This window comes from Zophobas morio, unplaced genomic scaffold (assembly GCF_036711695.1).
Source record: "Zophobas morio isolate AGI-343-1 ecotype UQ-CSIRO unplaced genomic scaffold, CSIRO_AGI_Zmor_V1 ptg000007l, whole genome shotgun sequence".
Taxonomy (NCBI): Eukaryota; Metazoa; Arthropoda; class Insecta; order Coleoptera; family Tenebrionidae; genus Zophobas; species Zophobas morio.
In genome coordinates, this window is record NW_026972112.1 from 9880133 (window position 1) to 9906514 (window position 26382).

A 26382-nucleotide genomic window follows, 5' to 3' on the forward strand; every position below is an offset into this window, starting at 1 on the left:
TCGCCTTGCCTCGATTCAAAATAAATTACCGAGTGACACTACTAATGAACCTTCCTACGTTATCACGACAATAAATGCTCGTGCAAAATAACATCAAAGGCTAAATGCAACGCATCGCGCTAAAAATAGCGTGACCTTTTTGACGAAACTTTTGTTGATTAACCTTTCCGACATTTTTGGAAATTATCGCGCCGCGATCGAAAAAATGATGGCCAGAAGACGGGATTTATGTGTTTGTTTTGACAGAGTTTATTGGGTTTGTAAATATGCCACACATAATTTGGTCAATATGGATGTCTTTGAGTGGGAAAATAATTGTCGGCGGCCTTATCAGGTGGCCACTTGTTGATTGGTGACGGCGTTGGAATGACATAATGATGTTGTTTTAAATGAGTAAATAAACAATTGTTTAGCGATTGGACGAGCGGTAAGAGGTGGATATAAGTAGTAAGTGTTTGATGTTGGTTTAAGATCACTGAGGAAGTCACGCAAATATTTGCTTGTTTGAAATGGAAATGCGTGTTGTGTGAATAACAGAACAACAAGAGGTGACAGACAAATTACTGACGGCTGAAGATGTCTTGATATAAAATGAGAAACAAATTGGTGGGTGCAATTGTCGACTTGTTTAGAGGTGTTCAACTTTTGCTACCAAGGTTAAAAAAGAAGATTGAGGTTATGTATGAAGTACTTGATGTGATTATTTCTTAAAAAATGAATAAATGTGTGCTATTAACATTACTTGGGTATACGCAGGGTAGTTGGTAGACAAAGCAAAAATCCAAAGGTGTAATATCTGGACTTTCGGGAGGTCAAGGGTTAACAGATCCCTACCGATCCACCTGATAATAAAGATCACTCAAGGTAATCTCGCACCCTTCTATGATAATGCGCAAGAGCAACGTTCTATTGAAACCATGAATTTTGTTGTCGTTCCAAATTAACACTTTCGGGCAGTAATGGTAAATTAATTTAGCGCAAAAGTTGTTACAATATTTCAAATATTTATACTTATGGCAAATTCATTTCCAATCGAAATAATAGATAGTAAAGATAATCTGTGCTCATCGATTGTTGTGTTCCTTGAAATACATTTTTTTATTAAGTAGTTCAAATTTTCTGGGTCACAACCTCCGAAACAGACATTGTGAGAAAAATGAAATATGCTCATACAAATTCAGTTAATTTTACTGTGGAATTAATTTTCAAAAAAAATGTTTCAAACACTGACGAAAAAGTGACTGAGACGATGTGCCTAAAATGTATCCAGAAAAGTTCACATACAAGTTTTTACCCACTTGATATAATTCTTTGTCAGAAGAAGTTCGAAATTATTTCAATTTTACCTAGAATAGAGAGCACTGTTTTAAAAACTGTCCCAAAAAAGACGTAAAATTTCTCTACACTTTATTTTCTAAAAGCACTGATGTTTCCATAATTCACATTGCTACTGTTGCGTGTTCACTTATATCCTGGTTGCACATATGTATTTCCATATTCTAGATTAAATCTTCTAGGTATTCAATGCTTTTTCCGATTTTTTTTTCACTGGGTCCTCGAAATTTAAGAAACTACTATCTGGCTCTGGTTTCGACTCACATTCATCCAGCTGTCAAAATAAAATTACAAGTTAAATAAAACCATAAGCTAACAAAGTGATATATTTTCAGAAAAAAATACAATAATTCCGATGTAAAACCACTTGTAAACAATACCCCTGCATATAAAAACCCAGCGCCTGTGCTACTTCAAGGGTTGCTAATTTAAAAGTATCCACACCCATGCCCATTTCCAATTAAAGGGCTGTTGCTTCAGAACAGACCACATCAACAACGTGCAGTTATATCAAGAAAAGCACCATAACCAGCACAGTAACCACTGCAGTTTTTGGATTACTTATACCCAAAGTTCTCAACAGCAGCACCGAAAGGGCGAATATTAACAGAAGACGTATTAGCAACGATGTCATTCTGCAAAATCATTGACAGTGTGACGGTTACACCTAACCCAACTTTTTCCAAAAGCTACTAGCTCAAAAAACTCAGTAATAAAATCAGAAAATATCTTTCGCTGACTACACCACGGAAAGTGCAAGCAAACACTTGTCACCATGACCTCATCCCACCCATACGCGCACTTCTTGAAAGTAATAATAAACAGTTTATAGCACCTCCATAACTGCAAGTGCATTTGAAGAATGCAGCGTATGCAAGATCTGCAGCTGCAGTTGAATCTTCTTCGTTGGCTATCGCTTAGAGAACGCCTTGACATCGCCGACCCCAGCAAATTCGCCACAAAAGAATCGACACTCACTTAACGCAGCTCTAATTGAATGCAAATGACAGCGACAATTAAGCAATTAAAGTTAATTCTGGAAAATGACTCAGAAGAACACTATAAAACCTGTTATCGACCCTTTTGTCACTCCACGAACTGTTAAAACATAGTCATACCGCACGCAATGGAATCCACCATCAAATCCAACTCTGGCCTTGGTTATATCACAATTACATAATTTTTATGACAGTTAGCACTACCGAAGCAACTATCAATTTTATTGTCGGAATGTTAATACACTCGTTGTGTGTTAATTTTCACCTAACTGTGCACGATTTTCCCACCGTTCTGTTAATTACGACCAGAGGTGGACGAATCGCGGAATGTTCTGATCGCAAAAAGTGATTTTCGAAGAATCCAGGACTGTAAACTTCTAGCTATGATTAATTGCTGGTGTTGACAGATCGCGAAAATATTATGAGAAACCTGGTAATGTATGCAAAGATGTGAAAAATGTGCTAAATTTGTGCGCAGGTTCAAGGCCTGGAACTTTGCTCTGTTGGAAACTTGCACAGTTAAGTCTGTAATAAGTAGTAATCAATATACAGCACTATGGAATCACATTATGAAGATTATGACATAACCATAACGTTTTGTTGGGTGGTCGTAAATAACGATAAATATGTGGTCGCATCACGATAATGGACATAAACAGTCGGATGTCCACGATTGCTGGAAAAAATGTTGTATCGCTTCGGGTCATGGAGGCGTTTTCGACATTATGCAGGTAATGGATTGGTTTTGAATGGGTTTTTGTTTATGTTCTTGATTTTTGCAGTAGGTATGTTGTGTGATCAGATAAGGCGTAACTGTTTTTTCATTAATAATGTTTCGGTTGAGAGGTTTCCAAATTCCTTTCCTGAGTAAGATTTAATCATACCTCAACACCTTTATAATTGATCCAATTTAGCTTGTTAGTTGTAGTAAGCGAGATGCGTGAAAGGATAATTGTAATTGTAGTGCGATGGCATTATTTAGAAGACAAAAGTTGTTACGAACAATAGACGATAATCAATCGGTTACTATTGGTCCCGTTTCTGAAAAAACAAAACCATTATTTTTATTTTATTGTTATACAGTGCTACAGTGACCTGTGAAATTTAAAGCACGTTTGCCACTTCGTGTCATGTTAATTTAAGGAGTAACTGGTGTCTTTCAAATTAAAATATTCCAGCCTACTCGGGTCGTGTTTTGGCAAAAACAACGGTCTGTTCTTTGAAACAAGACACATTTGTTGTGATGTTTTAGTATCGCAATAGAACATTACACAGGATGGTGAATGGATCTACTCAATGCAAACTTGAGCTAGTAGTTTGTCGTAGAGGAGTTCATGAACCTGTATTTATTCAAGGGTTCAATTACTCAGGAACGATACAGACAAGAAATTTTCCAACCATTCATAGCACAAACGGCAGGTTTCACTTTGGCAGTTTTCTAACAATCAAGCTATAAACGGTGTGCTGAAAATATTAGATTATAAGTAGATGTATCACGAAATATTGATAAATGATACCGGGCATGACATGATTTTGCAGGAATGACGAACTAGGTTCAAGGTTACAGCTGAAACTGGAACCATTTCCTGTGAACCGTCTTCACATCATACATTATGGTAATATCAGCCCACTCAGATACCAAATGTGTAAATGTTGATCAAAAACGACTCAGAGTGACAAATAACTTCAAAATCAGCATTTTGAAGAGAACTGTTCGAAATCGTGTTCTAATTATGGACGAAACAATCCAGTGGTTTTTAATCCCTGTCCAGAGTTAATCAAAACTTGCCATGAATTCTGTCCCACTATCACAGTTCTTAATTGCTGTATATATTGCCAATTACTTTTTATCGCCAAAATGTCACTTCAAATTTACGCAGCTTTTATAAATCTACAATACACAATTATATCGTAAACCTCAACCAAACTAGCCAGTACCCAATCAAAAAAACTCCTCTACTAATAAACCGACCATAAACAGATCTATTCAATTAGACGTAATCGTGTTAGTGCAAAAAACTTCCTTTGTAAGGCTCCCATTGTCTAACCGCTAACCGTCAGCCATGTGTCTTATTACCGAAAAAAACAACAAACTGCAAACCGAAATGTTTTAAATTAGTTCTAAAGGTAGACGTCTTCCATCACTCATTAAAACCCAATAAACCCCCACTACAACATGAATTCCGTACATTAGCCGCACCATTACAGTACCAGTAGCAAATATTCCTGCATTTTTTCTGATAATCATAGCCTTGGCGGCAACTTCAGACAACCTTCACGCTTTTGGGCAAATCCGTCGAAACCCACCAAGACGATAAAGCAACGGTCCTGAAGCTACGAGGGGGATTCGAGAAGATCGAACTAGTGCAAAAAAACGACTGGCCATTTTAATTCTCGTGTCAAAAAACGCACTTTTCCTGTTATTACAAACTTTTTATTTAAAAAATTTCAAAAATATACCATGTAGGTTCGCAATAGTGTGTCAGTTTTTCCCGACGGTCCCTCGTACAATGAATTCACCTGTGTATTCTCCTGACTTGGCCTTCAACCTGTAACGGAAACAGGAAGTGGGAACATGTGAGAATCGCCGTGCCACGACCACTTGATTCTATCGAAACTTGTACCGGCGTTCTTGCAACATTCTTGACGAATTAATTTCGTTTTTTTTTTTCTAATTGATGGCAGTGACGCCATCCTGCTTGACATTTCTCAGGTGAATGCTGATGTCAACGGTTTTAATAATTCATGGTATTTTCGACACGTGCGCCACTGGATGATTTATCGCTTCATTGCATTTCAAATAAAGCTACAAATAGACGATTAAGTCGGATCAAGGTAAATTGTAACGAGTTAATTTGCGTGCGAGGAATTATCAGTTGGGAGTGGAAATTAGCACAATGGGATGGTGATTAGTGGAAGTTTGAGTTCGTGGGGTTGAAACTGCGGTTTCGTGATGGGTTGAAAATTTGGAATGGTCTAGTTTAGTGGTTTTGTAAATATGTTTCTGTGAGGGTACTTGATAAATACATGTGTACTTGAGATTACACGTGTTGAAAAATTTGATAATGAGTGAGTGTTTTTGTAAAAAAACAAAGTAAACAATGTGAGGAATGTAGAGAAGGAATTTTCTTTTATGTAACATAATCAAGATTGGTTGCCCTGCAAAAAAGGAGAGGAAATTCGTTTTGGCGACTCTGAAAAATGGTCAGAATTTTAGAAGAAATAGAGCTGTTAAAAACTTTTGCAGGTTAAAATCAATAAAAGAAATTCTTCTAGTGTCAATCTTTGGTGATTTTCAAAGGTGTACGTGAAAACGTCAAAGATTACATATCGATGGTTTTGCAAAATTGACCTTTCGGCGAAGTTGTCTAAAAATCTACAACAATTTTTCGAAATAAATATCAACGAGCTAATATAGGTGCTAATGATCCCAAACCAAGATTGCAGATTATTCTGAAAATATCTCAAAATTTGTCATGTCATTTTAACAATCCTGGAATGTTTGAAGCAATGAAGTCGTCAAAAACTTATGGAGATTGAAATCAACAAATCAACATTATTTTTTTTAATTAACCTGTTACAAACAAAACCAAAATGTAAAATCCTCTTGTCCCATTTTTTAAAGAAAATGTTAAAATATTCTGAACGCAATAAGCGTAAAACGAAAATAAAATGAATATTCAAAGTGCGAAAATGGAAATGCTAAACGTCGCCACACGAGCGCCAATAATTTGCATTCTGTCCACGTCGTATTTGAACTTAATACACTGAGACACTTTAATTATCGTCACCACGTGTTGACACACATCTCTCTATTTTTACCACTCCCAAGCACACGCTAAGTCTCAAAAAGAAAAAATACATGTGCATACACCTATTTGATCCAATTTTAAACACAAACCGTTTGCGTATTATCAGGCTATAATTAGCCCCGAATCTCCATAAATCTCCATTTGAACACAATACAGACGTTTTCCGTTTCGAATCCAGCATGGGACTTTCCCATGTAATAATAACCGCCGACAAGAGTTTCTAAATATGAACCAAAAATGACATCGAAAAGAACATTTGTGACACATCTTGTGACTCAAGCACGCGAGATGTCTGCGAGCAAGCACGGCATTTCCTGAAAAGCCGAAATCTCACTAAACGAAACCGAATTAAAGTAGTTGACGAGATTAAAAGCGAAATGGAATTTTGCACGGTCATAAAGCCGGCTAATAGAGACGTATTAAAGCGCTCGGCGCGAAAAAATTCGACAGGACGCTCAAACAAGTGAGATTTATCTCTTGGTTAATAGAGAAATATTTACTTTGCGGATTTGCAGAACGCCGAAAATTCAATGGAACGCAAACATGGCGTTATCGCCTTATCGCGCCATTGACAGCTAGGTTTTCCGGAAAATTTATTGGATTTGTGATAAGGGGTGACGCGCTTTTCCCCCGTTTTCGAAGTAGCGATTCGCGAAAAACATGGAAAATTTGTTTATAAAACTTAAGAGGTAATGGTCGACGGAGTTTACCCATTTTTCATCCATAATCGCAGATAAATGTTCAGTTTTGGCACGCTAACAAGTGTTGAAAATCCTAGTACTGACCTGCAATTCGAAGTACGGCTCTGTCTGCACTATCTAAGGCTAGGACGGATAAAGGCTGCTCCCGGGTCCATTCCTGAAGGGTGGGATCCTTGTCGAAATCCATTATTCACAGCATAGTTTTCTGGAACAAACCGCTTACTCAGATGGGAATTTTTACCAATAACATGACGATCGTGGTGATAAAAATTTAACATAGTGCAAGCACCTCCGCATTGTGCACCTTGGACAAGCTCAGGAATTTCGCGTAGGATTACCGAAAATTTGATTCTACCCACAGAACTATAATCTGACGAGTTTGTAAACAGTCAAATTGAAAACCAAATATTAGCACTAGCGATCAAACAGGAACGCTCTTTCTGGAAACTATTCGTAATAAACGAACCCTTCCAAATTTGGCCGGTGCCGATGTTTAACCAGCTGATACTGCTCTAATAACCCTGAAAAGCGTTATCGAAAATATGGTGTCATAAAAACGGTATATTACAATGGAACGTTTATTTAAAAGGAATGTTCTTGGTTTAGACCAATTAGTTGAAAACTACTGAAAAGTAAACATTATTACCGAGTGTGGGGCCTTTGTGGTCGTTTTATGGGTGCAAAAAAGGAAAAACGATAAGGCATGGTTATCAGCGAATGTATGAATTTGGGTTAAACACATAGTTTGTGAATTAACGCGCTTTTAGATTTGTTATGAGGGTAAATATGTATACTACGCCTCGAAGCGAAAATTATTAGAATTAGAGGTGTGCGGAAAATTGTTACGCAGAAAAATGTAAGGATAGACAAGCGCGATTCCGCTGGGTTTTTTTATTCATCCGATGATAGAGGGAAGCCTGTTTTACAAATGTTAACAAAATTCCGTAAGTAAAAGTAAGCAGCCACCAATTTTGTTGATTTTTTCGAGACTTTTGGCTTGTATTTTTTAATTTTCTGTAATCAATTAAAATGAAAAATTTTGAGGGATTGTCATCACGTTGTTGGTGGGGATGATTAGAAAAAATTTGGTTAGTGTTTTACCATCTACATGATATCCCTAATATACGTACAAAATTTAGCAACAATCGGTCCAGTAGTTTCGGAGATTACGTGTCTAATAAAAATGTATAGAGACACCAGATAGACAGATAGACAGACAGACAGACAAACGAAAACGGTAGATTACTATTTTCGTACTCTAGGGGTCATGAAACGTCGAGAAAATGCGAAAGCAGCAATTCGTCAGATGGACTCGATTACTTTACTTCCTTAGTTTACGCTCGAGAAGTAAAAAGGTGATACAACCAACATCGTGAATTATAGACGTCTAAAATTATGAAATGTTTGATTCAAAATTTTCATTTGGCCCACATATTTAAACTGTTAGAATATCAGCCTTTTGATTTTTGAGATTTATGATTCCTAGGTATGATTTTATTGACTTTAAAACCTTTGAACTACCGTATGCAACTAGGTCTCGACTTGAGTATCCTTCTATCGTTTGGTCACCACTATAATGTAAATGTGTTCAATCTTGGTGTTCGGCCTAGATTTTTAAAAGCAAGATTTTTACTTCCAGAGCGTAAGCTAAGGAAGTATAGTAATCGAGTCCATCGGACGACTGGCCACTTTTATATTTTCTCGAGGTTTCATAATCCCTACAGTACTAACCAAACAGTTTCGACAGAACTTCCCTTGCACCTAAAGTATACTGAAAGATATCCAGTATTTTTGAGTTGAATTTTTACTTTACAGAATTTTGTGATGAGGTAATCAACATTTTTGCAAGAAAACGTATATCAACTTGGATTGGTACACCGTAATACTAAAAATAACAGTATTGTATCCCACAATTTTCTGACGAAATGGATTGAGCCGTTCCTGATGTCATCAATAAAATAAATTGATACTTTCATTCATTTTTTGAGTCACCTGTATAAGCAAATCTAAAAAATATGAATGCAATGATAACTCACAAGGATATTTTGCACATTCCGGGTAGATTTAGGAATTTAACTCGTTACCATGGAAACTTATATTTGAACACCTTTAAATTTCACAAGTTTTTACAAGATTAATAGGGGCAAAATCAGTTTTATCTTAATAAATACTAGGCCCGCCCACCCGCCCCCTATTTCCCAGAGGATGTCATTTGTCAAAATCAGTCTTATCTTACCAAGTACTGGCCCCGCCCACCCGCCCCTATTTTCTCAGAGGATATGTGATTTACCAAAATCAGTCTTATCTTACCAAGTACTAGCCCCGCCCACCCGCCCCCTGTTTTCTCAGACGATATGTCATTTGCCAAAATAAGACTTATGTTAGCAAGTACTAGCCTTGCCCACCCTCCCTTTATTTTTTCAGAGTACTTGCTAGCAGTTGCTAAGTCTTTTTCTGGCAAATGACATATCCTTTGAGAAAATAGGGGCGGGTGGGCGGGGCTAGTACTTGATCAGATAAGACTGATTTTGGTGAACTTCATGTCCTCTGAGAAAATAGAGGGTGGGCGGGGCTAGTACTTGCCAAGGTAAAACTTATTTTGGCAAATGACATATCCTCTGAGAAAATAGGGGGTCGGTGGGCGGGGCACTTGTTAAGTTAAGACTGATTTTGCCCCTATTAAACTTGTAAAAACTTATTAAATTTAAAAGGCGTTAAATTACAAATTTCCATAATAACGAGTTAAATTCCTAAACCTGAATGGATGTTTATTTTTTAACAACACAGTCATTAATTTTTTTTGAGTTACCCTGTTTAAGCGAATCTAAAAAATATGAATAAAAATTATAAATCACAAGTATAAACTGATCATATTTTGCATATTTTAGATAATATTTATCCGGCAAAACTTTGAAATGACGTCATCAATTATTTGGAGGGGATCAGCGAATATATTTTGATTAAAAAATTACTATGCATGAAAGATCGAGAAAACGTAAATGTAGAGAGTCGGCCAAGGGACTCGATTACAATACTTCCTTCGCTTACGCTCGGGAAGTAAAAGTAGTCTCCCGTTTCTGTCTGTCTGTCTGCATCCATTTTTATTAGAACCGTAATCTCCGAAACTGCTGGACCGATTGTTGTCAAATTTTGTACATATATTAGAAGTATCATGTAGATTAAATAATTTTGCTAATTATCCCCACCAACAATTTATTGACGCAATTTCAAAAAATTCTATGTTTATTTGATTTAACTTCTATACAACAATATATTCCTATAAATGTGGTTTACGAATTCGCTTTGAGTTTTTCCTTAACCAATCAAAGCAATTTTTACTTCCCGAGCGTAAGCTAAGTTTTGGAAATTTCATTCTACCCTATAAAATTGTATTGGCAATAACGAGACGGACAGTAGTACAATAGCAAGAGATATTTACAACTTAAAGCTGTCGCGTGCCGGTAATCCCCAGATGTTAGAAAGCACAATAATCCAGGTTCGGACAGAGACCATCGTTACTTACGAACGAAAATGACCATTATTTTATAAGTACAACTATTGTACTCCCAGTTTAAAGTGGTTTTTATGATAGGTCCATTGTGTCGAAGTTGATGATGGGGACAATTGAGTAAATCCCTACCCATAAATAAGAAAGTGGTCGGTTTCTTGCAGGGCCGTACTTTGTTATTCAACTCATATTGTCCGTCATGGAATAATGAGTTGATAATGTTTATTATCTTGTCATAAAAACTACTTTAAACTGGGAGTATAGTGGCCGTCAAATTTTACCGAATGCTGCCTGGGACGCGGTCGTGCTGCCACTCATTGAAGTGATTAGGATGGTTGTAATTTTTATTACTCTCGACTTGTGGGTCCGTCCGGAACAGGGATGTAATCAGAAAAATTTCTAAGCAAGTTTATAAATGCTCCTACCGGTGATACATTTTGCGTTCAAAACAATGTTTGGACACAGCATATCTCTTATTTAAGTATTACGCTGTATACTGGTCCAAATCTTACTCTGTTTTTACGACTGCACCCTATTGTGTAGGAGTTAAATCCAGCGGTCATAAACCAACAACAGACCAACTGTCTACACTACACAGGGCCGTACTTTCTTCCACCATTTCTTTCACCATTACGCCGATTTTTGTCCACACCTCACACTTTTGTGAATGAAAGCGGATCTGGTCCTGCATAGGTAGCTCCCGAAAAACTTTAAGATGATTTATGAGACGGCTGTTCACACTTTCAATAGACCTCCAAATACTTGCGGTAATTGATATTGCAGTGCCATAAAAACGGAGTACGATTTGGACCAGTATACTAACTGAATAGCACGAGGCATCCGGCCCAAATTTATGGCATCTATAAGCTGTGGTTAGGGGTTTATTGAGCGCTTGAGGCGTTCAGCTTATTGTGATGGCCACTATACAATACCTCTTACCGATAAATTCGAGTGAACTGCTGTGAGCCATAAATATTTCTTACCATTGTACTAGTATCCGTCTCGTTATTGTCAATAAAATTTCCAAAACTATAATTGAGCCCATCGGATGAATGGCCACTTTTGTATTTTTCGCCTTGCCTGTTACTACTATGTTAATCAAGTCATCACAGAAGTGTTTATTTATTAAATTAAGAATAGGTCCTCCTATTTCCTTAAAAATAGAGAAAGCGCCCAGCGATATTTAATAATGATAAAATAATAATTGAAATTTGAGTTCCCGTGGCGCAAGGATGGGGGGTGCTATTAACGCCGGTTCATCGGTTCACCGAAAAGAATCGAGGAATTTTTATGACTATGTTTGTCTAGTTGGATCCTCAAGAAACCCCAGATATGCTGTTTACAATTTGTCACGTATTTAACAATAACACTTTTAATAATTTCAAAAAACTGCACAACAAAAATGTGTCAGACCTACTTGCGGAGTCGTGGCACCTAGACAGCTATTATCATTTTATTTTATGTGTTTGTGGGACGAATAATTAGAGCACAACTTCTTGTACCCCTACCTAATTTCAATTGATTTGTGTAACTGGTTCTCAAGACATTTGGACCAATTTTTTCGACTTGATGTAGTCTATCCACTAAGATGTTTTCCAAGAGATTTTTATTAAATAAATTTAAGGTAGCGTCGTTTCTATAAAATTATGCATGGACTTCAGGAGTAGGCATATGTTCTGTTTAACATCGGGATCAATGCGAACTGAATTAACGTCAGTATGAACTACAGTCATAACAATCACCACTCCTCGTGCTAATATAGGAATTGGCTCACTACTAACACGGATGTTGCATAATTATACTGAAACTAAGTCAGCCAATGACATTTAAGGTGATGTTATCGGTTTAGTTTTCAGTGAATTTACAGTAGATTTTGTTTCACAAATACTAGACAACTAGTTGGAATCTGAACTAAATTTTTTTTTTTTACAATATCTTTGACATGCTATTAGTGTCCGGAACTTATAAAATTGGAGAAAAAATGACCTGTTTTGCTCTAATAAAATCGCAAATATGCTCAAAATCACACTAATATTAGGTCCGACTGTGCCGATCATAGTTATAAAATTCACATTAAAGTAAGTCATGGACATTCTTTGAAGTGTTTACTACGATATTTCAAAAAGAAAAAAAAAATTTCGATTTACGAAACTTCACAATTTTGGTTTAAAACTGATCATGTTTGAAGCTTTATTTTATCCGTTCCATTTGCTGTCTCTTACTACGGTCTCTCTCGGATCGGGGTATAACACCCACCGAACGTTCTTGGACCGATGGGATAATTTATTACTTCCGACATCTTTTGGGTGACAAATTTAATCTTTGCATAAATTTACTTCTGTGTAGTTAGTGAACTCGTTGTGACCATTGAAATATATAAAGAGTAAATTTTGAAATGGGACGAAAGTCTAAGATTCCACTTTCAACGCCACGAAAAAGTCGAAAAAACTTTTATCAGAATTATTATGTCAAAAAAACTACAGACAAAAATGCAGTTTAATCATCATTTGATTAGTTTTACTATTATGTATTATGCTTTTATTTCCTAATTTCTGTACATATAAAAATTTTTGTTTTCTAGACCCGCCGCTGTTTTTATGCACTTACATAAAGTGTAATTAGTCAATGTTACTAATAGAAATTTTATTATTGTTACTTTATATAATCACCAATCCTATTGCTTCTCGGCTTTTTGTCAAAGATCAAAGTGTATTACCTGAAAGAATTTTATTTTGTTGAATAAAAGATTACCATAAACCTTATAATTAGCCGGATAACACTATGCAACAAATTAAAAAAAAATAAAATTCACAGAATGCACAGTATGTAGTTAAAATTTCTTACCTCAAGCTCAATTGAGGATCATGCTTGAAAGAATCGTATCACATCAGGTTTCAAAGTGAAAAGTGTTTATTGAATTTTTTGAAATCATACAAAATTAATAAAACAAAACTTCATTTTTCATTGAAAAAGGTCTTTTTTTTCGAACGATTGGCATTCTTATTGCAGCCAGATCTCGCAGTATCCCTCTGAAGACACCAACAGAAGTCTGCAAGCATGGGTGGATACATAAAAGCGATATTTTTACGATTAACTGCAATCAAGTGACCCAAAAAGTAAGAAAAACAAAACACCCGTTATCTATGTTTTATGATGTGATATGGGTATAAAACATTTTTTTCTTTAGTATATGGAGTATAGGTACCCAACCTATCACATCAGGTATCACAATGAAAAGTGTTTATTGAATTTTTTGAAATCATACAAAATTAATGAAACAATACTTCATTTTTCATTAGAAAAGGTCTTTTTTTTCGAACGATTGGCATTCCTATTGTAGCCAGATCTCGCAGTATCCCTCTAAAGACACCAACAGAAGTCTGCAAGCATGGGTGGATACATAAAAGCGATATTTTTACGATTAAATGCAATCAAGTGTCTCAAAAAGTAAGAAAAACAAAACACCCGTTATCTATGTTTTGTGATGTGATATGAGTATAAAACATTTTTTTCTTTAGTATATGGAGTATACCCTACCTCAAACACTATATGAACTTTCTGTGAATTTTTTAGTGTTGCATAGTGTAACCATTCAGTATACACAGGTAGTTTCTATACCACTTTAGTTTGAACTTAGCCGATACTAACCAGCTAGGGAACCAGTTATAATTGAAATATGTAAACCAAATAATTGAAGTACTTAGTTTTAAGTAAAACAATTGGGTATATTTATAAATACGCATAAATAAAAACGAAACAAATTATTGGTCTCTAGTTTATTTTATAATTTGCATTACATCATGACATATAGGTACGTACTGATGCAGAAATTGGTGATTTTCTCATTGCATTTCAGTATAGGGACACACTCAGTAGAGCCATTTGGACACATAAAATTGATTTTGTTTTACTTGCCACAAATCTTTTTAAGTGTTGCGAAAGTGATTGTTTTGTGTCCGAAAAATAACTGCATTTATAATTATTCGGTTGAGTGCTTTTTTTGTTGTAAATCAATCAGTTTCCCAATTCGATTATAATTGCTTGGACTTACTATTTGTTGTCTTAATTTTTCGAAGTTCATTTTTGTACATATTCAGATTTTTATTTCTTATTAATTTCTTGTGGTCATTTTTCGTATATGAAAATTGAACTGTAGACGAACGAAAATCGAACAATAATACACGACAAACGGGTGCCGAACTGTTACCAAAGATTATGGGTGTCATAAATTACACCCCAGCTTTCCTGAGTTTCAACCAGCCTACCACTACTTCTCGTCTTTATTTTTCTACACGCAAACTTCTTGTGAAGACAATAACACGGCAAAATTAAAAATCCGACAGTTTTCTTTTAGCAAACATCCCCTTAACTGTGCAATTCAAACTATTACGAAGTACTGTGGACACTAGCATCCTGTCTTAATACAGAACTAACTATTGTGATTGTCCTAGTCACAGAACATTAGCTTCGCGAATCAAAAAGTCTAATTTCTAATATTAACAACAGCTAAAACCTATATAAAATACTGACACTTTTCCGCCACCTGCTAGTTGCCTAAACGTAACAAACACGAAGTAAAAATGGGCAATCACGCTGGCGCTAACTGTATATTATTTCCACCTTCCAGCTTTTGCAAAGAGTGAAGGTTGGTTTAAAATTACTACCTCTTCAAAGATATTACATAGGAAAAGGATGCGGATAAACAACCACAATCAATTTTTAATCAGTTTTATGTATCATGCATTAGATATCTTGAGTTACCTAATACTGCAATTCGAAATAGTGGAATACCGACCCAAATCTAGTACTAGCATCCTCAGAGGAATGTCTGTGTTGGATGGAAAAACGTATCTTTTACAAGATAAGCAAATCAACAGACCACTTCCTCAGATTAATTAATACTCCGAAAACTATTAAATGTGTCTTAATATAGAGTATTTATTTCTGGTTTTACATCTGGGATGTGTGCAAATGCCTCTATCAATACAAAAAACTAACAAATGAACAGAAGACAAAGTTGTTCAACGAGTTCTACAAGCTGGATTTGAATTGACATGGGAACAAATCCTGGGCACATTCCATTGTACACGTGGTCTGTAAAAGACTGTCGCCAGCAAACATTTATCAGTTCGATCCGGAACAGAAAGCACTCCCGAACTTTCAAGAACATCTTGTGAAGAGGACACAGAATATTACAGTCTAGAAAGAATCACACCGAAATTCCCTGAAAACCACGTAAAGTTCTGTTTTCCATTTTCCCCAAAAAAATTTGGTACTAACCCGTGTCTGGACACTGACATGGAGCCTCATAAACAAGAAATAAAGACCACGAATGTCCAGAGAATCTGAGATTTCCTGAATCAGAAACCACAGGGTTTCCCTTTTTTACCTAATGGTGACACGTGCATAGTCGGAATATATCCTGAAAAAGTATTGTTACAGAAACTATGCTATTCGAACATGTATTACGGTCGTCATTTGTCCTGTTACAATTTTAGGATTCATATCTGTGACACTAGTGGTGAAATAATGTGCGTGTAGCACGAAGGTCGGAGTCGGGAGCTATCAATAACTTCAAGTTCACCAATAAACGTAACCTTATCGTAGGGTATGATAACTGCCAGTTCGAGAATAAAATGATGATACTGTTCTCCACGTACCTCGCCGGTACTAAGTTCAACAGAATCGACCGTAAATTTCCCAGTATGAGTCACAGCTTGTTGCAACAGGAGATATTTAGCCTTAACTGAGAAGAGGTGCAAAGTTTGATGAGCCGCAGTGGTAAACGTTGCTAAAACAACATCACTGTTCGCTCCAGATATCTTCAATCTCCGAAGATGTTCTCTTAAAAATATCCTCTCAAAGACTAAGCTAAAAGAGAAGAGTTTTGGCACTTGGGTCTTTTAAGTTTTCAAGGCTTCATTCTTGGTCGTCTTAAAAAGGAATATTTTGATTCTTTTCGAACTCAACCTGAAAACCCAGCACCTCCCACCATTCCACTCTTCGTCACGTCCTGTCCATAAAGCGTCCATCAGTTTCCGTCACCACTACTACTACAACGCCACAAATTGTTTGTTTACACTTTTTTATCGCAGTTATTAAACTCCATTGACTCCATTAACCAAATTCGTCGAGGTTGTTGGCCTTTTCTCAAAAATACATCCTCAGGTACCAAATTCCTTCCCAACAAGGTAAAACAGCCGGCACAGATTTCCCGCCGTCTGCAAGCCCACAATTTGGACCCGCGGCCCACGAAATAAATTAATTCCGATTTTAATTGTTGTAAATAATTCAACGTCCACGCGATTGATTCATTGCCATTGCCACAAGAATCGTGAACTCCGCTAACCTCGCCTGATTTTAAACGACTGAGAGACCAGACGAACGTCGTCTTTTTTTAACGTAAACGCAAATAAAGTTCCATTTTCAATAAACGCGATTCATTCCACGTAACTTTGACCGTTAATCTTTGCAAAACACGTGACTTAACTCCTTATTAGGTGAAAGTAAACAAAAGTGGTAGCTGAATGTAGTCCAGCTAGTTTTTGCTCTTGGAAATGTTACGGTTATTAATCGAATATTAGATAATGGGCGGGATTTGCGAAAATTTCCTTGATTTATCGTAAAGTTTAAGGCTTAATTAATTGTCAGGTTTCGAAAGGTTGCTAATAAATAGCGTAAGAGGACTGTGGCCAAATCCGTTTATGTAACGAAGTCTAAAATTGGAAGAGTTTTTCCGTTGCGGATTTGGCAGTTCTTGCGGCGAAGGATAATAATTAAATTACAGTTTCACTTGCACTTTTTTTGGGTCGTAATGGTGAGGATGTTACGAAAATCCGGGCCGCTTTGACTAATTGGGAATTTTAATCGGTTTGCTTATTTTAATACAAAAGAATTGGAGAATGTTGTCTCATTTTCTTATAATGGGATGTTTGGCCTTGGTAGAGTTTTGACACCACATGATCGATCCGCAATACATATGCATAAGCGCAAGTGAAATTTCACGCCTTCCAAAATTGTGGATATTGAACAATTTAACGTTGTTTTCGATTCAGGACATCTAGGGTCTGTCGTTTCTTAAAGTATTACCTAAAAACCATCCTTAAAATCATAGCATATTTTCTAGATGTTTCTAAAGCGGAATTTTTGGCAATTTTAAGCTTTGGAAGTTCTTGTCACAGCCTTACAAATGTATCCAAATTCTGATTCTTGGCCTTCCTCTACTTTCTCAAATCCCCTTTCTCCAATTTTAGACGTCGTTTTCAAAGTCCCCTTTGATATCCCATCTTGTTTGTTTTGTTCTAACAATAAATCTGTTACGTTCTCAATGGGAGGTCTTTGGTTTGGAAACATTTGCTATCATCTCTTAACGTTTTACTTCTGAACTTGTCATCTCGTGTCGTGTTGTTGGACGAACAAATTAAAGATGAAAGTTCGTGAATCAGCTTTTAATCTGAATTCCACGTTATTTCCAGGTTTCTAGATTACGAGACGTAACAATTCAAACCATGATGCTTCATTGTCCCTTTGCATATAAATCCTCCTTATCCTCATCTCATATTCTCCTGTAATTTTAAATCTTTCATTCCTTATATATGGATTCTTCAATTTCTTTCTTTTTGTTCTAGTTTTTCCAGTTACCGTCGTTTCTCATTTCCGATTCAATTTGTTATTCCAGTGTTTCAAAAACTCTTCTCTCTCTCTCTAGTAAATGAATCATTTCTACATTGCCACTACAGTTTGCACTAAACTTACTGCTTATCTTGCTGTTCTCTTTCTTTTGCTATTCTTTCACGTCTTAACTGTCTTTTCCTCTTGTACTCTTTCGGTTTATCTTTAGTTTCGTTCTTTTACTTTCAGGCTGGTATTTCTTGCTTTATTTTTGTAAAACGAAGCAATTGGTGACTGTCCAGATCGCCCTCTATCTCTCCACATTTTTTGCATTTAACACTGCAAAAGGTACTTTGTAGTTTAATTTTTTTTATTTCCTGTTTTTGTAATACATAATTAGTAATTAGTCTAATATTCCGATTTTGGTTCCATAAAAATAACTAGATCTATTGTGGCTTCACATATCACATTCTATAGTCGTCCGGCTCTAACTTTATATGGCAGGATTCCAATGTTATTCAGCCAAACGCCGCCACAAAGAAAGTCATACTAAGGGTAATGTAAACCCGACCGTGGGAATACATCTTTAAGATGAACTATAAAGGCTAAATAAGGCTAAGTCCATAATATCCCTATTATGACCTTTGTTGAACTGTTAACTGCATAACAATGGAACCCTGTCATAGAGCCTGTGGATTACTACCCTTCAGTTAATGTCTCAGAAAAAGATCCTGAACTTTTAACATTCGAATCAAAGCATTTGTTCGTCATACTGTTAGTACTTTTCTGGCATTTTGGTATACAATGGTACTACGTCAAGCGACACAGAAACAAACGACATTTAATTGATCGTTATGGCTATTTTCCTGTCTATTATATCTTTCATACCGTAGAATACAAATGAAACATTCTCGTTTCCATAATTCATGTATCCATTGCGAACTTATTAACTTTTGGTTTGGAACTCCCTGTGTAAATCTGTGAAACTTTTGACAATTATGATACAATTTCTTCACCAGCTAGCCAACCAAAACACTTGTTCCATTCTGTTACTGGGAGAAAATATTTATTTTTGCAAAGAAAGCAATCAACGACAATTCAAAGCTCATCACATACATCCACTTTTCAAGCTCAAAAAATACTCTTTATATTAGAATGGTCATAAAAACAGATTAGTCAAAACTGGCATTTTAATACACATGATTACAACACAAGAAATAAGTTGCATATACGTAACTGATAACAACTCGAGGATTGGTAAAAATAAAAAGTCTGACACGCAATATTACAGTTCTTTACTGGTGTTTACATTTTTTTTGTCCTTGAACATACGTACATCCAGGATGTTTTATTATGTACTGGAAAAAAAAATTATGATGGGAATTTTGATTTGAATTCAATTGTCAGTTAAAGTTTTTGTATTATTTATTATGTCCACACATTTTATACACATTTTTGCGATTCACCACCTCTAACAATCTAATGACGTCATATCAAACCTTAATTAGAATTTGTTGCACTTTTAATGTTGTAAACAAACGATTTCTAAAAATTACATTATTCGATTTCATAAAATTTTATAGACACCTGGAACTGCTTGAAAAATTATACAGAATTAATTAAAAATTAATGACGTAATTTTATTCAGAAAGTACGAGCATAAAATTGTGTTTTCTACTTAGAATTTTCTATATCGAACTAGAGTAAGCCGAAAAAAGTAAAAACAAATTATTTGGACCGAATTTTCCTAGTTCGTGAAGCACAATCGATGTGAATTCGAATTAGTCGTGCTATTTTACCCTACTTAATGTGGCAACACAATGAAAACGAATCGATTTTAGTGTGTTTTCTCTTAAACGTTCAATTTCTTAATTGAATTTGTTAACGTGTGTGTTAACATAAATTAATTTAGCTGTGTAAGCAGACACAATATACACAAAGTTCCAACAAAAAGGCATAAAACACAGCTAACGAAAACTAGTTTTTGTGTAATAAAAGTTTCTTTTCCATAGAATCCGTTCTGACGAAATAATACCAACCCAACGTAAATTAATTTCATGGTTAGATAAATAAACAACTTTGATTTAAATTGTAAATACCACAACAAAATCCGAAATACCTCCAACGGAACGAAACGTTCCTCTTACCCAGTAAAATAATGAATCAAATTCGGCCGTAACATCCTTCCAAAATAAAATAATCAAGAAAAAAAAACACAAAGTCGTTCTATTTTCGTCCACGATGACTCTTAGAAACGTCGACTGCATTATTAACACCCAACCTGTCAAAATCGATGATGACACTCGAAAACGTCACGCGGCAGGTGCAGTAACCTAATTTAACTAACCCCCCCAGGCACCCCAAGAAACCTTATCTCCCGCAAAAACCCACCCCCGAGCCAACTCCGTCCCCTTTTTCCCCAAAATCCCACTCACCACGAATATAACAGCGATAATCCTCGAAGCAACAACAGTAGAAACATGATAAAAATGTTAACAATAAGCGATAAAAACACTAAATGTCACTAAACTCGCTTTTGCACATTAAGCAATGACAGCTGGCTCGCAATGCCACGCACAGCACTACACTGTAAATTTTAATTCCGGGGTGGAAAACGGGTGAATCACAAATTAGAGAGGTTAGGAACGAAAATCAATACTGGAACGAACACGTTATGCGTCCTGAGCGGCACGTGCACGTGCGTTTCGTCGGATCGAGTCGGCTTGTGTCATTTCGGCTCCATTTTGACGTTTCGGTTTTTCGGTTTCGGGGAAATGGGTCTTTGGTTTTTGACAGCGTGAGGTGACTCTCAGCGGCGGAACGAAGCACACTTGCCCACGATGCCGCAAGTACTGAGTTATGATTGCAACGTTGCCGGTGGCTGCATTCGACAACATAGCTCTACCGCTTTGATCAATACGCGCGAGGCGACGAGTTTATTGTTTGCTGAGGGGTTTAGGAGCCGAGGGGGTTGGAGGGAGGTGGAGCTGATGGAAATGCGGGGGCGTGGATTGGTGGAACGATTTTTTAGGTTTTTTTAGTGTGACAACGAGGTCGAATTTTTTGCGAGTGAGATATAATTGATATCAATTGATTAATCTCATTATGGAGATCACTGTGTTATTATCAAGGTAATTGGAGTACATCTGGTGTATTTAAATAGTCGACGAGTTTACAAAGCCTGTGGGGCAAAGTTATTCCAAATTAATAAACGACAAAACAGAAATCTTATGGGCTTCATAAAAAATTATATGAGTAAACTATAAATAACTTGGTATATAGATATAAACATAAATTCCTTGTTCTGTTATGGCAGTGACAAATTATAGTTTATCATGTTATCTTTGGTGCGCTTGCGTCAAATGACGATACACTCTCATTTAACAAAGGTGTAAAATGCTACTCCACTAATTGTGTGTAATAGTAATGCAATTAAACCCAATAAACGAAATGACTACCAGGTGGTTGTCACTACATATTTAAATAATAATATTGATAATACTAAATTTAAAACTCTATAAAATAAACTGGATAACTAAAATATAACTACGTAAACAAAAACTACATATTTCATTCGAAAAAAATGATTATCAAATAGTTAAATAACTGTGAAAATTTGAATACAACGGTTTGAGAGAGCACTATGATTTACCTGGTCTTTAAATATTGAAGAGATAGAAAAGGAGAATATCTATAGAGAACAAGAAGGTGCCGGAATTAAGTTCTGATTTAAACGACCAAAATAATGGCTTCCTAAATTTTATGAAATTAATAAATAACTCTTTTCATCAGCGCCTTAGACCATTCACACTACGTAATACACAATAATGGTGGAACAATATAACTCCGGGCCACAGTTCTATCGGGCCTCTAAGTGTATCTTAAAACAGTGAAAGTAAATATTTATAAATGTAATAAGTCTATTAAAATAAATCTGAAACATTGATTTATAAAACACGTTTTAACAAAAACAAACTACTTACAGTAAGTGCGTAAGTAAATAGATACAATATATTTAAAGTGCTAAAGTTATTAGCACCTTAAATACAATCGAGCAAATCTAGTTTTTACGAAAAATTATAAAATTTGGTTTTGTTAAATTTTACATATTTATTCTATGATAACCGCTTGTTGGTGGTGATGATTAGATAAATTTTAGTTAGCATTTCACCATCTAAACAAAATTTTTAAAGTACATATAGGTAAGATTTAACAACAATCCTTCCAGTAGTTTCTTCTGTCTAATAAAAATCGGGACAGACAGACGGCAGACGACAGGTAGATGGAAATCGAGACCTATTTTTTCGTATGCTAGGTGTCAAGAAGCATCGACAAGGAATGGAAGTAGCCAAAATTATTTCCTCTTGCTTTTAACTGTCCAATAGTTGGTACAGTATTTGAAATATCTTTGGTCCTCGCAATTTCATTTTTAATCAAATGACTGAAAATGAAGATAAGACTTAAGAGTTCGCCTATTGTATTCCTTGAAAAAAAATCTTTGTTATTTTAAAAAAATTTTTAATTATAATTTTGAAAAAGATCTTTTCGCGGAACCCACCAAACCAGATATTGTGAGAAAAATTGGTACAAAGGTATTTCGACAGAACTTTCTTCGCCCCTAAAAGACACAAGGACAAATACCTACAGAGTTTTCGAAAAATTATCAAATTTAAGTTTCTAATTTTATTTATTTTTTTATAATAACCCCTGCAAGTTAAAAGGAGATAAATGTGGACTGTTAATAAAGTGCAGGTAAAAAAGCATGCTATGCCTATATTTCAAGTGAGTTCTTCCATAACAAAATGTTGACGTCATCAAAATTTTAGTAAGGACACGTACATCACGATAACAGTACTGCATACACAAATTTTTAGAAAAATGGGATGAGTAGTTCTTGATTTGATCAAGAAATTGTCTCATTCATTAATTTTTTGAATCACACTGTATAAGTAAGTAATTCTAAAAAATATGAGTGTACTGATAAAACACAAATATAGCTGATCGCATTTTGTGTATTTTAGATAAGATTTATTTGGTAAAATTTTGGGATGAGGTCATCAATTTTTTTTGATAGTGGATAAACGGATACATTTTGATTAATGATTTACATTAGTTTCAGAGCATTTGGTTTTGCAATTTCAAAGTAAAATTGCAACTGTTAAACAATTTTAATCATTAAACGCCAAAAATCTGACCATCTAATGCAAAAACTTAACACGGATTCATAAACAACAAGTGCAGGAGTAAATGTATGTTATATTATGAAATTTAAATAACTTTTACCATCTTAAATTTTGATAAATCCGAAATCTCATTGGTGGTGGGGATGATTATATAAATGTTGGTCAGCGTTGTGTCATCTCCACGATATTCCTAGCATAGGTGTGTAATACTTGACAAAATCGGACCAGTAGTTTCAAAAATTATATCTGTAATAAAAATTGACACAGACGACAGACAGACAGACAGACAGACGGAAACGCCTACTTTTTCGTACTTTTGGGGTCATTAAACATCGAGAAAACATGAAAGAAACCATTCGTCGTGTGGATCCTGTTATAATATTTCCTTAGCTTATGCTTATAATTTTTTCATTAATATTATGCGTTTGTATAATCCCATTATGGGATTAACGTAATAATTAATTTTTAAAATATAATTTTTGGAACAGTAACGAAAAGTGAGTATACTTTAACCAGAACTCTTGTGCGGAGTCTGCCTCAGGCGTCTATTGACTTCCACTAATTTTTATGAGGGCTTAACCACCCACCGTTGTAAACTTGTCTACTTACCCCCCGTAATACAGATAGCAGTAAAATTTTCAAATCTTTACCCATTTAATATAATTCATTGTTAGAAGCATTATTTAAAACATTACACATTGGAACAAACTCTAAGAACAATTTTTTAACCACATATGTATATTTTTTAACTTGTTTTCAATACACTTGACCGTTACACGCAACACGCATAGTAGTACTTATTATTGTGAGACTGATTCCAATGTCTTATTAGAAAAAATGTATATTTTGTTGCCTAACTTCCAACTTAGTGGAATCAGTGGGTGTAAAACTCAAAAAGTCACGTCAGAGATAAACGATGACGTGTACGTTTCCTCTGAGTAATTGGAATACAATTGTTCAAATTTTAGAAGTATCGTGTAGATGATAAAACGCTAATCAAAATTTGTTTAATCCTCCCTACTAACAATTTGATGACGTCGCTTTATCATTTTAAGAAGTTGCTACAGCTAGTTGATGTTATGAAATAGCCATGTACTTGTGGTTTACGAATCAGCCTTGATATGTATCACAATTACTTTGCAAAAAAAATTTTTGTGCAATATGTTCCACGTGGTTTATCTCACTTCAAAATCTAGTGGGACTCATGGTTGATATGATATCATACTGGGAACTGTGAATACGTTTGGACTTGTGCTCTACCTCGTATAAGTTCGAATCCCAATATTAATAAAGCTAAGGAAGTATGTAAAGCAATCCATATCTATATTTTTTTACTTATAAGGGTTATCATAAAATAACCAGAAGTTTTCAAAATCAAATTTTATCATTTTTTGAAAAACTTGTTCTGTCTAAATGACCTTAGTCAGTGCTTTTATTTTTGAACACTCGGGACCAAATACGTAATCGATTTTTTTTCATTTTCCAGATTTTTAAATAACGGATTATATTTTGCAAATAACTTAGCGCTAAAAACATTCCAAAATTTGAGAAACTGGAACTTTCGTCGTGTTTTCTAAATGGCATGTTGCAGGCCGTCAATGTCAAAGGAACATTTTGTTCCAAAATTAGTCTCTATACAAATACTTCTTGGCGAATATGGGCCTCAAGTTTGTGATAATTTTTACATGTAATCTCCATCAATCAAGAATAGCACAGGACTGATTATGGCTAAGATTTGGCTCATGTATGTTTATGGTTTGATTTGAATATATCTAGTGTGTTTTTAACTCGAATAATACAAGGATGATATTCATTTAGAATTTGTGAATAGCATATTCATAAAAGTTGTGTTTTCACTCCCGAGTTACTAATTTTGTTATACAAAAAGACGAAGAGCTTCTATTTTTGTCGTCAGGAGGAAAAGATCCCATGTGTCGAGATAATTTATTTTCGACTAGAACCCGTTTTTAATCCAATGTTAATTCATCTGCATAGGATCCCTTATTATTTTTTAGAATATATCCAGTACCTCTTTCAGCGATAGTGGTGAGTGATTGTTTCAAAATTAAATCTATATATGGTATGTTGTCATTGACGTCAAAGTTGTCAGTGATCTGTGAACATGGTGCGAAGCTCCAGTTCAGTGGACGGATTTATTAGCTGACTATTTTTGTCCAAAAAAATATATAATAAGTTAATAACTTCGCTTTTATTTTATGTCCTTAAAAAATAACAGAACTGAGGCTATCGAAAACAAAATTTAACATTTCTGGATATTGGATTTTTTGTCCTGTGTCATAAACCCCACACGCTTTTGTCTGCTGAAGCATGCTAGTTTGCGAAGTTCAGTGCTAATTCGACACAACGGGACTGCGACAGGTTTATTAGAAAAAGCTTCACACTGTGTAAAAATTATCCAGTCGAATCGCTTCCATCTAATAAGCACTATCAGAGCGCAATATAATTTTCAAATTTTAATTGCTTGCTTGTTACAAATGAGTTAGGAAAACTGTGTGCCACATGCCTAGCTTTACTTACCTACCTCAAACCAGAAAATGCACTGCGCAAATCAAAATTATTGACAACATGCACCGCGACGAAAGTCTATATTGAATGCAACAAGAGCACTGACCTTCCATAATGTCGTTAGTAAGTAATGAAGGCTTTTTTTCGAATTTCATCAGAAATGTTTTATGTGTCTGATTACATTTCCGTGACACTACTATTTACAGTAAGAATGAATACACCGTGCGACAAAAAATTAGTTAGAGTTGGGTGTGGTTTTAAAATCCTGTTGGTATTTCTCTTCTGCGAATTCATGCAATCAACCAATTTCAAAGCTAAGATTATCACGCTGGCAGATGTGACATTTACGTCAGAAATAAAAAAAATAACAATCACGTACTGTAAGATTCATAATTTTCAAAAGACTGAAGACAGGAATAGAAAACTTTGCAAAAAAAAATCTTATAGAGCGTGCGTATTGTCAATGTGACTTAAAAAACTAATTTTTCTCGAAGTCTATGTAACAGAACATCTGCAAAAATAATTATTATCCTTTGTAAGAAAACACAAGCTACCAGTTTTATTTTGGCCATAGAATGGCATAATTAGGATCAAACATTTTAGACAATGTAATGTACTATGATCATTTTATTTATTTTAATTACCATTTAATATATAAAAATCACCCTTTATTACAAAAATAAGGCAAGCAATATCACGTTTTAGTGT

General features: G+C 35.2%; 2 protein-coding genes across 3 annotated transcripts in view; one reads left to right on the forward strand and one right to left on the reverse strand.

Annotated features, from left to right (window-relative positions):
- The window catches only part of LOC135124490 (microtubule-actin cross-linking factor 1), a 158559-nt gene extending 137757 nt beyond the window's left edge, over window positions 1-20802 (reverse strand). For both annotated transcript variants that reach the window (XM_064049570.1, XM_064049564.1), the window contains exons 1-2: window positions 20401-20802; window positions 6931-7051 (exon numbers count right to left, since the gene is read on the reverse strand). In XM_064049570.1, coding sequence (XP_063905640.1) covers window positions 6931-7033 — 103 coding nt within the window. In that variant the 5' untranslated portion in view covers window positions 7034-7051; window positions 20401-20802. The remainder of the gene's footprint in view (window positions 1-6930; window positions 7052-20400) is intronic.
- The window catches only part of LOC135124497 (venom serine protease-like), an 83654-nt gene that overhangs the window by 24572 nt on the left and 32700 nt on the right, over window positions 1-26382 (forward strand). The gene's annotated exons all lie outside the window — the stretch shown is intronic.